Raw genomic sequence first — 12,650 nt, 5'->3', positions numbered from 1 at the left:
ATAGTTTGAGGTCACTTTCAAAGTGGAACACTCAAGCAGTATCCGATACTTTGTAAAGATAACGAGTTGCTAAGTTAACTTCAATAACATGAATTCTTTAGTAAAATAGAATCTCATTCCTTTTATTTGTTCCTCATTTCCTATATTTCTTATCATACTTTATCTCATAATCTTTTAAAACCATTTCTTTAAGAGTCTTTGACTTTTATACTTTGTTAGGCATAATTAAGTGATAACTTGTTATCAAACATGATTTTAGGGTACTTTTAGGGCTTGTTTCCGTGTCTTTATCCACTTACTTGCTCTATCTTACCTTATTTTTATGTAATTTTGTGTATTACGTGCTTCACGAGGTGTTCGTGTTTTTGATGCACTTTTCAGGTGAAAATGACGATGATCCGAGCACCTTTGGTGATGGAGCGACGAGTGCAAGGCAAGGGGAGCATCATGCGGGACCCACGAGGCAAGGAGGAAGCGTTTTGGAGTCGTTAGAGCCCCGAGGGAGGGCTGCACGGTCGTGCATGCCTTAGCACGGCCGTGCAGCACGGCCAAAACTGAAGGAGAGTTTCTGCCCCAGACAGCACAGACGTGCAGCATTCTGCACGGTCGTGCATAGTTTGGCACGGACGTGCAGATGTTGCACGGCCGTGCAGACTGGCCTGAGTCTGAAATCGAGCTACTGCACCCTCTGCACGGACGTGCAGAATTTGGCACGTCCGTGCAGAGTCAGTTTTGCGACTTCTCTTGTTTTCTCCGTCCTTTCTTTTTGGGGGTCCTTTAAATAGCCCCTTTGGACGTTTTTGAGGGGGGGCCATTATTATTCCAGAAATCTATTTCTCTTAGTTGGTAGCTCAAAAATACTCCAAAAAACACTAGCTTGTAATTGTAGATTTTAGTTATTTGCTTGGAAATTTCAATCCAAATCTTTGTAGAACAAGTTCCACCATTGTTATTCAAGTTGAAGCTTCTAGTAACCATTTCTTACTCTTTCTCTTCCCTCTTTCTTGCTTTAATACTTGTTATTCTTCATTGTTAATTGTTATTTGCATGCTTAGATTGTTAATTTCTACTTAATTCCTAGTTTTAATTTGGTCATGAATTACTTGAAACACTTAATTGCTTTAATCTCCATGGATTGTGAGTAGTCTAATTTCTGGGGTTTGGGTGAACCCTCAATGTAGTCACCAATAGCTTGTTGCATGTATTAATTTGGTAATTGTGGGATGTTAATTAGTTGAGTTTAAGTGAATTAATTGTTAATTCTTGTAATTGGCCATTGCTTGAATTATTTATCTAGCTTTTTCAACGAAGGATCGAGAGATGAACTTGAGAGGGCTCCTTATGCTTAATTGACTTGATTTGCCATGAGAATAGGAACTTCTAGTCAAGGGAATTGTATGTTACCGTGATAATGCTTTAACACTTGTTTCTTGCCCATAATCACGAGAGTAGGTTATGTTCTTGATGTCAAGTAATCCCTCTAGCTTGAGAGAGTAGTAGGGTGCCTTAGGTAACTTCCCCTAATTTATCTCCCATTTTACCATTGCTATGTATGCTAATCGTTATTTGTGATGAAGTTGAGCGGTGTAACCCATATCCTAGATCTTCTTAATATCGTTAATCACCTCTTAGAATTAATTGATTTGAATTAGATCGGTGTGACATAATACCAATTCCAAAAAACCCGACTTAATCTAGCTTGTTTAAACACTAACATTTGGTGGTTGATTCAACGCCTCTCATGGGTTCGACCCTTTCTTGCCCTTGCTACTAGTTTAGCAGGATCGAGTTAGGTCTATTATTTGATAGGTTGGCGACGCTCTATCAAGTTTTTGGCGCCGTTGCCGGGGAGGCAAAGTCACATTGAATAAGTTATTGTTGAATGAGTCTAGATATGTGTATATGTGCATAGTTTTCTTGTTTTATTTTTGTTTATGCGTGTTTACTTTGTGATAGTCATTGCTAACGCTTTCTTTAGCTTTGTTTGACTATGCATGACACGGAGGAGTAAGCAATCACCGCTTATCCCCGTAGATCCGGAGTTGAATAGGACTTTAAGGAACGTAAGAAGGCTCTTACAAGGCACGCCGGAGTTTTCATTAGCCTATACGGATTCCGAATCGGAGGATACATTGGAGATTGAAGAAGAGATGAATGAACAAAATCAACCACAACCGATTCTACAAGACTATGACCACCCCGATGCATTCCAACTTCGGAGTGGCTTACTTCTTCCCACCACCAATGCAAACAACTATGAGTTCTCTCCTCAACTCATAAGGATGATCCAAAGTGAACAATTCGGGGGGAGTGTAAATGAGTGCCCTCTAGCTCATTTAGACAATTTCCTTGAGTTGTGCACTACCATCAAGCAAAACAATCTCACGGAGGAATTCATTTGGATGCATATGTTCCGGTTTTCTCTTAGGGACAAGGCTAAATATTGGTTGAGGTCCGTGAAAGAAGGGTCCTTGACAACATGGGAAGAGGTTACAAAAGCCTTTCTTGGGAAGTATTGTCCACCCGAGAAGACCGCGGAATTGAGAAGGAAGATCACAAGCTTCACTCAAGAGGATGATGAAACCTTGGGTGAAGCATGGGAGAGATTCAAGGACTACAAGAGGAAGTGTCCACACCACGGATTGCCTTCATGGATGATTATTCAAAGCTTCTACGACGGTCTTACTCCTACTTCGAGGACCAACCTTGATAATGGAGCGGGAGGTAGCCTTAAAAAGCTACCGGTAGAAGAAGCCGAAAGTATGATTGAGGAAGTTGCTAGGCATTATGCCTACCGGTATGATCGAAGAGAGAACCAACCAAAGAAGAAGGGTATGTATGACTTGAGTGCAATAGATCTTATTGCCTCAAAATTTGATATGTTAGCTCACAAGCTAGACCAAGCGACATCTTCTTCCGGTCCCTCTACCTCTCAACAACAACCACAAGTTATGTCTTGTGAGACTTGTGGGGGTAACGATCACATGGCCTCATATTGCAACGCTACCACGGAGCAAGTTGCGGTCATGAACCAAAGGAATGACCAACCATTCAATCAAGGGTGGAAGCAAAACCAAGGGTGGAGACCATCCAACCAAAATCAATCCAACTATAACCATCCTCCTCAAAACAACTACAACCAACCCCCTCCACATCAAAATCAACAAGCCCCATACCGCCATCCTAACCAACAAAGGCAACAACAATTCAATCAACCACCTCCTCCACCTCAAAAGACTTCCCTTGAAACCGCTCTTGAATCTTTTATAAATCAACAAGGGAAGAGCAATGCCGAGATGAGCTCTAACATTCAACAACTTCAAGCGCATAATAAGATAATTGAGAGCCAATTGGCTCAAATTGCTCAACAAGTTGGGAGCTCCACCTCCAATGCTAGTGGTCACTTTCCAAGCTCAACGGTAGTGAACCCAAAGGAGCATATCAAGGCTATCACCTTGAGATCGGGGAGAGGGTATGAAGGCCCGGTTATGAGTGAAGATGAGCCACAAAAGAGAAATGAGGGAGTTGAAGTGAGAGATGAGGGTGACTTTGAGAATGAGGTTGTAGGAGTTGAGAGAAAAGAGAAAGAAAAGAGTGGTGAGGGAGCCACAAAGAGAGATGAGGGAGTTGAAGTTGAGGTTGAGAAGCCTCCCATGAGGGTGTACAAACCACCAATTCCTTTCCCTCATAGGTTGGTGGAGAAGAAGCTCAATGAGAAGTTTTCAAAGTTTCTTGAAGTTATGAGAGGACTTCAAGTAAACATCCCCTTTCTTCATGCTATGTCACAAATGCCTACCTATGCAAAATTTCTAAAGGATCTCTTATCCAACAAGAGTAGGCTTGAAGAGAGTGCAACCATCTCCCTTCCAATGGAGGTGAGTGCAATCATTCAAAACAAGCTTCCCCGAAAGCTTGGTGACCCGGGTAGCTATGCAATACCGGTGAAGATTGGTGATATGGAAGCTATGGATGCTTTGTGTGATCTTGGGGCAAGTGTAAGCTTGATGCCCCTTTCTATTGCAAGGAACTTGAAGGTTGGTGAGATGAAACCAACAAGGATGTCCATTCAACTAGCCGACCGCTCGGTTAGATTACCATTGGGAATTCTTGAAGATGTGCCGGTACAAGTTGGAAGAGTTTTTGTACCATGTGATTTCGTAGTAATGGAGATGGAAGAGGATGACAAGGTGCCTCTTATTTTGGGAAGACCATTTTTGAACACCGCGGGAGTGGTGATTGACATGAAACAAGGCAAGCTCACTTTGAATGTGGGAGATGAGAAAATTTCATTCTCATTCTCACAAGCTATGAAGAAGCCTTTGTATGAGGAAATCAATAGAACCGATACTCTTGAAAGAGACATAGGAGAATTGAAGAAAGTGAATGGTAGCAAGGATACTTTACAAGCAACCCTCACGGGAAACTTGTATGATGATGGTGAAGAAGCTAAAGGGTACAAGTTGTTGCTTGACCAACCTCTACATAGCAAGGCAAAGGAGTTTGAAGTACTTGAAGTGGAGGTAAAAGAGGAGAGTACTACGCCTCCTCCTAAGGTTGAACTTAAACCCCTTCCCCCTTTGCTTAAATATGCTTTTCTTGATGATAGTGAGACTTATCCCGTTATTGTCAATGCCAAGCTTGATGACACTTCTCTTGAGAAACTCCTAGTTGTATTGAGGGAGTATAGAAGTGTCATTGGTTATACAATTGATGACATTAAGGGGATAAGTCCCACAATATGCATGCATAAAATTTTACTTGATGATGAACATGCTTCCTCTATTGAGCATCAAAGAAGGCTCAACCCCAATATGAAAGAGGTTGTTAAAAAAGAGGTTTTGAAACTCCTTGAAGCGGGCATAATCTACCCTATTTCCGATAGTAAGTGGGTTAGCCCGGTTCAAGTAGTTCCAAAAAAAGGAGGCATGACCATTGTCAAGAATGATAAAGGTGAGACCATTTCTACAAGGTCGGTCACCGGGTGGAGAATGTGCATTGATTATAGAAAATTAAATAAATCCACCCGGAAAGACCACTTTCCACTCCCCTTTATTGATCAAATTTTGGAAAGACTAGCATCACATAGTCACTATTGTTTCTTGGATGGGTATTCGGGATTTTTCCAAATCCCAATCCTACCCGAGGATCAAGAAAAGACTACATTCACATGCCCTTTTGGTACCTTCGCTTATCGAAGGATGCCATTTGGATTATGTAATGCACCTTCTACATTTCAAAGGTGTATGATGTCTATTTTTTCCGACATGCTTGAATCATCAATTGAAGTATTCATGGATGACTTTTCGGTTTGTGGTTCATCTTTTGACATATGCCTTAAAAACTTGGTGAAAGTGCTGAAAAGATGTCAAGAGGTGAACCTTGTGCTTAATTGGGAAAAATGTCATTTTATGGTAGAAGAAGGTATTGTGTTGGGTCATGTTGTTTCTTGTAGGGGCATTGAGGTTGATCGTGCCAAAATTGAGGTCATTGAGCGCCTCCCTCCCCCCACTAATGTGAAGGGGGTAAGGAGCTTTCTTGGACACGCGGGTTTTTACCGCCGGTTCATAAAAGATTTTTCTAAAATCGCTAAGCCGCTCACTCGATTGTTGGTAAAAGATGCCCCTTTTGTGTTTACTAACGATTGTTTGCTAGCTTTTGATAGGTTGAAGGAAGCTTTGATCACGGCTCCTATCATTCAACCACCGAATTGGGAGCTCCCTTTTGAGCTCATGTGTGATGCTTCGGATTATGCCGTTGGAGCCGTCCTTGGGCAAAGAAAGGACAAGAAGCTTCATGCCATCTACTACACTAGCAAAACATTAGATGAAGCACAAAGGAACTACACAACAACCGAGAAAGAGTTTCTAGCCATTGTCCATGCTATTGAGAAGTTTAGATCTTATTTGGTGGGTTCCAAAGTCATAGTCTTCACCGACCATTCGGCTTTGAAGTACCTATTGTCCAAGAAAGATGCCAAGCCAAGGTTGATAAGGTGGGTCTTGCTCTTACAAGACTATGATATTGAGATTCGGGACAAGAAGGGTGCCGAAAATGTAGTAGCCGATCATCTTTCACGGCTACCGGTCTTTGATGAAGAACTTGGGGGTTTGCCAATTGATGATTCATTCCCGGATGATCAATTGTTTGCAATCATTCAAGCTCCGGCTCCTTGGTTTGCGGATATCGCAAACTATTTGTCTTGCTCTATACTCCCTCCCGACCTCACCTATCAACAAAAGAGGAAGTTCTTACATGATGTTCATCAATATTTTTGGGATGACCCCTTGCTCTTCAAACAAGGTGTTGATGGCCTTTTTAGAAGGTGTGTCCCCGATGATGAGATTCATGATGTTATTGCTATGTGTCACTCCTCACCTTGTGGAGGGCATATGAGTAGTAACAAGACATTGGCGAAAATTTTGCAATGTGGATTCTTTTGGCCCTCAATGTTCAAAGATGTTTGGGGGTTCGTTAAAGCTTGTGACCGGTGTCAAAGAACCGGTAATTTGACAAAGAGAAGTGAAATGCCATTGAACAATATTCTTGAGTTGGAAATTTTTGATGTATGGGGAATTGACTTTATGGGACCTTTCCCTTCTTCTTTTGGGAATAAATACATTTTAGTGGCCGTTGATTATGTGTCAAAGTGGGTGGAAGCGGTTGCATCTCCTACAAATGATGCTAAGGTAGTGGTCAAGTTGTTCAAAAAAGTCATTTTCCCAAGGTTTGGAGTGCCCCGCGCCGTCATAAGTGATGGGGGATCGCATTTTGCAAAGCGGTCTTTCAAGGCTCTTCTTGAAAAGTACGGTGTTAGGCACAAGGTGTCATTGGCTTACCACCCTCAAACAAGTGGTCAAGCCGAGATTTCAAATAGGGAGATCAAAGTGATCTTAGAGAAGACGGTAGATAGGTCAAGGAAGGATTGGTCATCAAAATTGGATGATGCTTTATGGGCCTACCGCACCGCCTTCAAAACTCCCATTGGCACCACCCCTTACAAGCTTGTCTATGGGAAGTCTTGCCATTTACCGGTGGAACTTGAACATCGTGCTCATTGGGCTATCAAAACCTTAAATTTTGATATCCAAGCCGCGGGTGAAAAAAGGATGCTCGACCTTCATGCCTTGGAAGAATTGAGGTTAGATGCATATAAGAGTGCAAAGATTTACAAGGAGAAAACCAAAGCATGGCATGACAAGCACATCAACAAAAGAGAGTTCAAGGAGGGTGACAAGGTCTTGTTGTTTAACTCCCGGTTGAAGTTGTTTCCGGGTAAGTTAAAATCAAGATGGAGTGGCCCTTTTACCGTCACAAAGGTTTTCCCCTATGGTGCCATTGAGATTTCCAATGAGAGAGGAGAACCATTCAAGGTTAATGGCCAAAGGTTGAAGGCATACTTTGATGGTTTTGTTCAAGAAGAAACAAAGGTAATTCATTTGGATGAATTTGATGTCCCTCATGGTTGATTTTGAAATATGGTCAAGCTAGTGACAATAAAAGAGCGCTTCCGGGAGGCAACCCGCGCATTTTTGAGAAAAATTGATGAATGAGAGAAGTAAGAAATAAATTAATGGGATTTGTTATGACGCATATTCACCAATTATGAACTCATAACAATATCCCTATTATTTTCTCTTCAAAAAAAAAAAAAAAAAAAAAAAAAAAAAAAAAAAAAAAAAAAAAAAAAAAAAAAAAAATCGTGAAGTGCAGGTCTGGAAGACTGCACGGGCGTGCGGAAGTTGGCACGTCCGTGCAGAACTGGAAAAATCGAGGAAAGTTTCTGCCTCCCTTTGCACGGACGTGCAGAATTTGGCACGTCCGTGCTTAGTCTTGCACGTCCGTGCCTGTTTCTGCACGTCCGTGCACGTCGAGGAAGAGGCATTTACGTGCAGTTTTGCACGGCTCAAAACAAAAAAAAAAAAAAAAAAAAATCACTCTCTCTCCTCTCGCCTCTCTCTCTCTCTAACTCTTCTTCTTCCTCCCTTCAAACCTTCTCTAATCTCCTCAAAACTCCATCAAATCTTCAAATATTTCCACAAAAATTGAAAATCCTTCACTTTCTAACAACAACAACAACAAATTACTAACCTTTTCTACCTAAAACTCCCACAAATTCATCAAAACCCCATAAACCCTAACTTAAAAATCAAATTGGGGGTTTCTTGAATCTTCAAATTTTGGGCAAATTGGGTGTTCTAGGAGCTTCAATCAACAACAAGGAACGTTAGTGGAGTTCATTTGCGGGTTTTACACCCACGATTCATTGGGTATAATCTCTCCAACTCTCACTCTTTACTACTTGTTCTTAGTTGATTTTAGTTGATGTTTTTTGTTGTTTTTGGTTGAAATTGTTGATTTGGTGTGTTGATTTGTGATTTTGAGCAAAAAAAAAAAAAAAAAAAAAAAAAAAAAAAAAAAAAAAAAAAAAAAAAAAAAAAAAAAAAAAAAAAAAAATTTGTTGATTGGTTTTGGTTGTTCTTGTTTGGTGGTTGAGACTAATTGACCTTGTTGGTATTAATTGTTGTGGACTATTGTTTGGTTGATTTTAGGAGGTGTGACTTAGAGCCTTGGTTGTGTAAGTTGTGATTATTGTGTGCTTTGTGGACTTTGTTTGGATAATTTAATCAATCATGTCTAGGAGAAACCCTACCCGAAACACCTCAACTAGGCAACCTAGGCAACCTAGGCAATTAGAAGTTGGACAACCTAGCAATGTCCCACCCATGACAACTTCCCTTGGAATCCATTACCAAAAAAATGAACACCGCATTAAACATGAGTCAATAGTAACTAGGAAGTTAAAACCAACTAAGTTCTATGACGAAGGAATTGCGGAAAGATTAGGGGTTGAGAACGATGTGAAACAAATTTTCTACTCTACCGGTATCCCTTATTGGCTTGAAATGCATGCATTAACTTATAAAAGGCTCACCGTAGAATTTCTCTCATCCCTATACGTTCATCGGGATAACAACAATGCACCTAGGTACATGACCTTCCAGCTTATGGACCATGAGCACCGCATGACAATAGAACAAGTAAACCGTTGCTTTAGGTGGCCCGTAGGAAAAAGGTTTGGCCCTAAAGACAAGCCATCTAGGAATTACCAAGCCGGTAGTTTTTGGAGAAAAATTACCGGACTTTTTGTAAGAGACCCTAGATCGGACAAGGCCACAGCCATCATTCACCCCGCCTTTAGACTCGCCCATAGGCTCATTGCTAACACTATCTTCGCTAGAGGAGATAGCGCGGGAGTTGTGTCTAATCGCGAGTTGCTTTTTCTATGGCATCTTTGCGAGGGGGATGATAGACTAGACCTTGGCGCATGGTTGGTTGATCACTTAGAGGACGTGGCCAAGGGGAAGGGAGGGATAGCTATAGGAGGCATGATTACTTTTATTGCTACTTTTCTTGAGGTTGATTTTTCAGGTCTTGAGGCTCTCCCAGGTTCAACAAGGATCGATTTAGCCACAATCAAAAACATGCAATGGGTGGAGCAGGGTAGAGGAAACACACTCATTTGGTACGTGAGTGGTGCCCGATACGCCGACCTCCCAAATCCAATGAACACCGTCATCTACGACGCATCCAACTGGATCTTTGAGTCGGATTACAATTGGCAACCGGGTGGAGTAGATGACGAGGAGGAAGAAGAGGAAGGGGAGGAGCAACCTCAAGCCCAACATCATCAAGAACACCCCCATCAACCACATGGACAACATCAAGAGGAGCAACCACATCCTCACCATTTCCAAGGAGAGCAATCCTTCCAAGGGGCTTTCCAACAACAACAAGGATTCCAATTTGGAGAACCGGAAGTTGGTACAAGCTCGTTCTCCTACGAGCAATATTTCCACCAAATGAACACCAACTTCCAAATGATGAACACAAACTTTCAAAATCTCCAAACCGAGTTCGGGGAGGTGAGGAGGTCGAATGAAACAATGACTACGGCCTTCACCCAAATGAGGGAGAGTTTTGAAGGTCTTCGTGGGGACCTCGGAGAGTTCCGGAACGCCTATCGGCAATTCTACCCGGGAGGCTCAAGCCCCCACGATCCCAACCAATGAGGTACTCCTTCTTTGCCCCTCCTTATGATTTTCATGCTTAACATTGGGGACAATGTTAGTGATAGCTTGGGGGGGGGTTGTGATTTGGATATCTTGTGAGTTGGTTGTGCTCATTGGAACTTGTTGTGTTGGTTGTGATTTGGTTGTGTTGTTTTTGTTTGATTTGTTCCCTTGCTTGTTTCCCGTTAATCCAAACCCAAAAATCCAATCTTCCCATAAATCCAAATTTTTCTTCTCCTTTTTTTTAGTTTAATTTAGTTTCTATCTTCTCCTCTTTTAGTTTAATTTAACTCTTACTCTAATTTTGTATATATGCTAAAAAAATAATAATAAAAAAAAATAAATAAATAAATAAATAAATAAAAAAAAAATGATGAAAAAGAAAAAAAATGCCCAAGAATGATTCCTATATGACGATACCTATGTGAATTACTTGCTTGATCGTTGAGTGATGAGTAAGATTTCCTTAAAAGAAAGTGTATGCAAGGGTTCGGTACATTTAGGAGTTTATTAAACTTGATTGCTTAGGTGCATGCTTGTAATTAAGTCGATGAATGTTCAATTGCACGGTTAGTTCATGAACTTGTCTAAGCACACTTGAAGTAGGATATGTTTCAGTTGGTTTGCGGTCCCTTGTGCCCTTGATTTGCCTCCACTCTTCCCAAAGCGAAGCTTCACTTGAGATTTAGTAGGTTATTGCTTGTTAAATAAGTGGTAAAATAAACCACTCTTTTATCCTCTAGTAATTATTAATTATTAAAAAAAAAAAAAAAAAAAAAAAAAAAAAAAAAAAAAAAAAATGCCGCTCAACAGTCAAAAAAGGCGGAGCAATAAATAAAGTTCAAAATTCAAGAACTTTATCAAAAAAAAAAACCATAAAAATTCTTTTTCTTTTGAGGTCAATTTGTGGACGCCTCCCACATTATGTATATATTTTAGTTCATCTTGTAAAAATCTCATAGTGGAGTTTAGTGGAAGGAGTTTGTTGGTGTATCTTGGGAGGTGGACTTGTACTCCACTATTTTATAACCGAAAATAAAAATGTGCCACGACTTGGGAGTGACTAAGTGTGTTCTAATGAACTAGTAAAAAGTTTAAGTTAGCGTCCCTTTGCAATCTTGTTTAGTTGCTTCTTGGTCTCTAACTCATGTGTACACTAGTATGATTTGATTTCCGCAAATTGCTCTCTTTTCTTGCTTGTGTTCACATCCCGATAGGTTGACTTGGGCTAAAAACTTTTGTTTTCTTTGGAAGCATGTTTTGATTGTAAATAGATATTTTGGTTGTTGGAGTTGTGGGTGTTTCTCTTTGGAAACCCTCACGAGAGATGAACTCGTCCTATTAGGCGACTTATAGGTTTAAACGGCTTCTCACTTTTGCTAAAAGTGATTGTTTGGATTAGTGTGCTTTTGCTTCCCGATTTTGGCATAGTCCTTGCTCTCACTCTTCGCTACAATTTAGTCCCTCTCCTATTTATTATTGTTAGTTTGCTCGAGGACGAGCAAGAGCTTAGCTTGGGGGGATTTGATAACTTGTTATCAAACATGATTTTAGGGTACTTTTAGGGCTTGTTTCCGTGTCTTTATCCACTTACTTGCTCTATCTTACCTTATTTTTATGTAATTTTGTGTATTACGTGCTTCACGAGGTGTTCGTGTTTTTGATGCACTTTTCAGGTGAAAATGACGATGATCCGAGCACCTTTGGTGATGGAGCGACGAGTGCAAGGCAAGGGGAGCATCATGCGGGACCCACGAGGCAAGGAGGAAGCGTTTTGGAGTCGTTAGAGCCCCGAGGGAGGGCTGCACGGTCGTGCATGCCTTAGCACGGCCGTGCAGCACGGCCAAAACTGAAGGAGAGTTTCTGCCCCAGACAGCACAGACGTGCAGCATTCTGCACGGTCGTGCATAGTTTGGCACGGACGTGCAGATGTTGCACGGCCGTGCAGACTGGCCTGAGTCTGAAATCGAGCTACTGCACCCTCTGCACGGACGTGCAGAATTTGGCACGTCCGTGCAGAGTCAGTTTTGCGACTTCTCTTGTTTTCTCCGTCCTTTCTTTTTGGGGGTCCTTTAAATAGCCCCTTTGGACGTTTTTGAGGGGGGGCCATTATTATTCCAGAAATCTATTTCTCTTAGTTGGTAGCTCAAAAATACTCCAAAAAACACTAGCTTGTAATTGTAGATTTTAGTTATTTGCTTGGAAATTTCAATCCAAATCTTTGTAGAACAAGTTCCACCATTGTTATTCAAGTTGAAGCTTCTAGTAACCATTTCTTACTCTTTCTCTTCCCTCTTTCTTGCTTTAATACTTGTTATTCTTCATTGTTAATTGTTATTTGCATGCTTAGATTGTTAATTTCTACTTAATTCCTAGTTTTAATTTGGTCATGAATTACTTGAAACACTTAATTGCTTTAATCTCCATGGATTGTGAGTAGTCTAATTTCTGGGGTTTGGGTGAACCCTCAATGTAGTCACCAATAGCTTGTTGCATGTATTAATTTGGTAATTGTGGGATGTTAATTAGTTGAGTTTAAGTGAATTAATTGTTAATTCTTGTAATTGGCCATTGCTTGAA

General features: G+C 40.9%; 1 protein-coding gene and 1 non-coding gene across 2 annotated transcripts; one reads left to right on the top strand and one right to left on the bottom strand.

The window, feature by feature from the left end:
• The first annotated feature begins 236 nt into the window (after positions 1-236).
• On the top strand, positions 237-10,875 carry LOC145556865 (uncharacterized). Its single transcript, XM_081618482.1, has one exon. The coding sequence runs from the start codon at positions 1,995-1,997 to the stop codon at positions 7,464-7,466; it is 5,472 nt and encodes a 1,823-aa protein (XP_081474608.1). The 5' UTR covers positions 237-1,994; the 3' UTR covers positions 7,467-10,875.
• On the bottom strand, positions 2,538-2,644 carry LOC145564199 (small nucleolar RNA R71). Its single transcript, XR_014094769.1, has one exon. It is a non-coding gene; the product is annotated as a small nucleolar RNA R71 (small nucleolar RNA).
• Positions 10,876-12,650: the final 1,775 nt, after the last annotated feature.

The sequence above is a fragment of the Chenopodium album genome, chromosome 1 (assembly GCF_948465745.1).
Source record: "Chenopodium album chromosome 1, dcCheAlbu1.1, whole genome shotgun sequence".
In the NCBI taxonomy this organism is placed as follows: Eukaryota; Viridiplantae; Streptophyta; class Magnoliopsida; order Caryophyllales; family Amaranthaceae; genus Chenopodium; species Chenopodium album.
This window is presented reverse-complemented; position numbering and strand designations above follow the sequence as displayed.

Bases quoted from the DNA above. Each gene is read 5' to 3' on its own strand.
- LOC145556865 (XM_081618482.1), top strand. From the start codon at position 1,995: ATGACACGGAGGAGTAAGCAATCACCGCTTATCCCCGTAGATCCGGAG.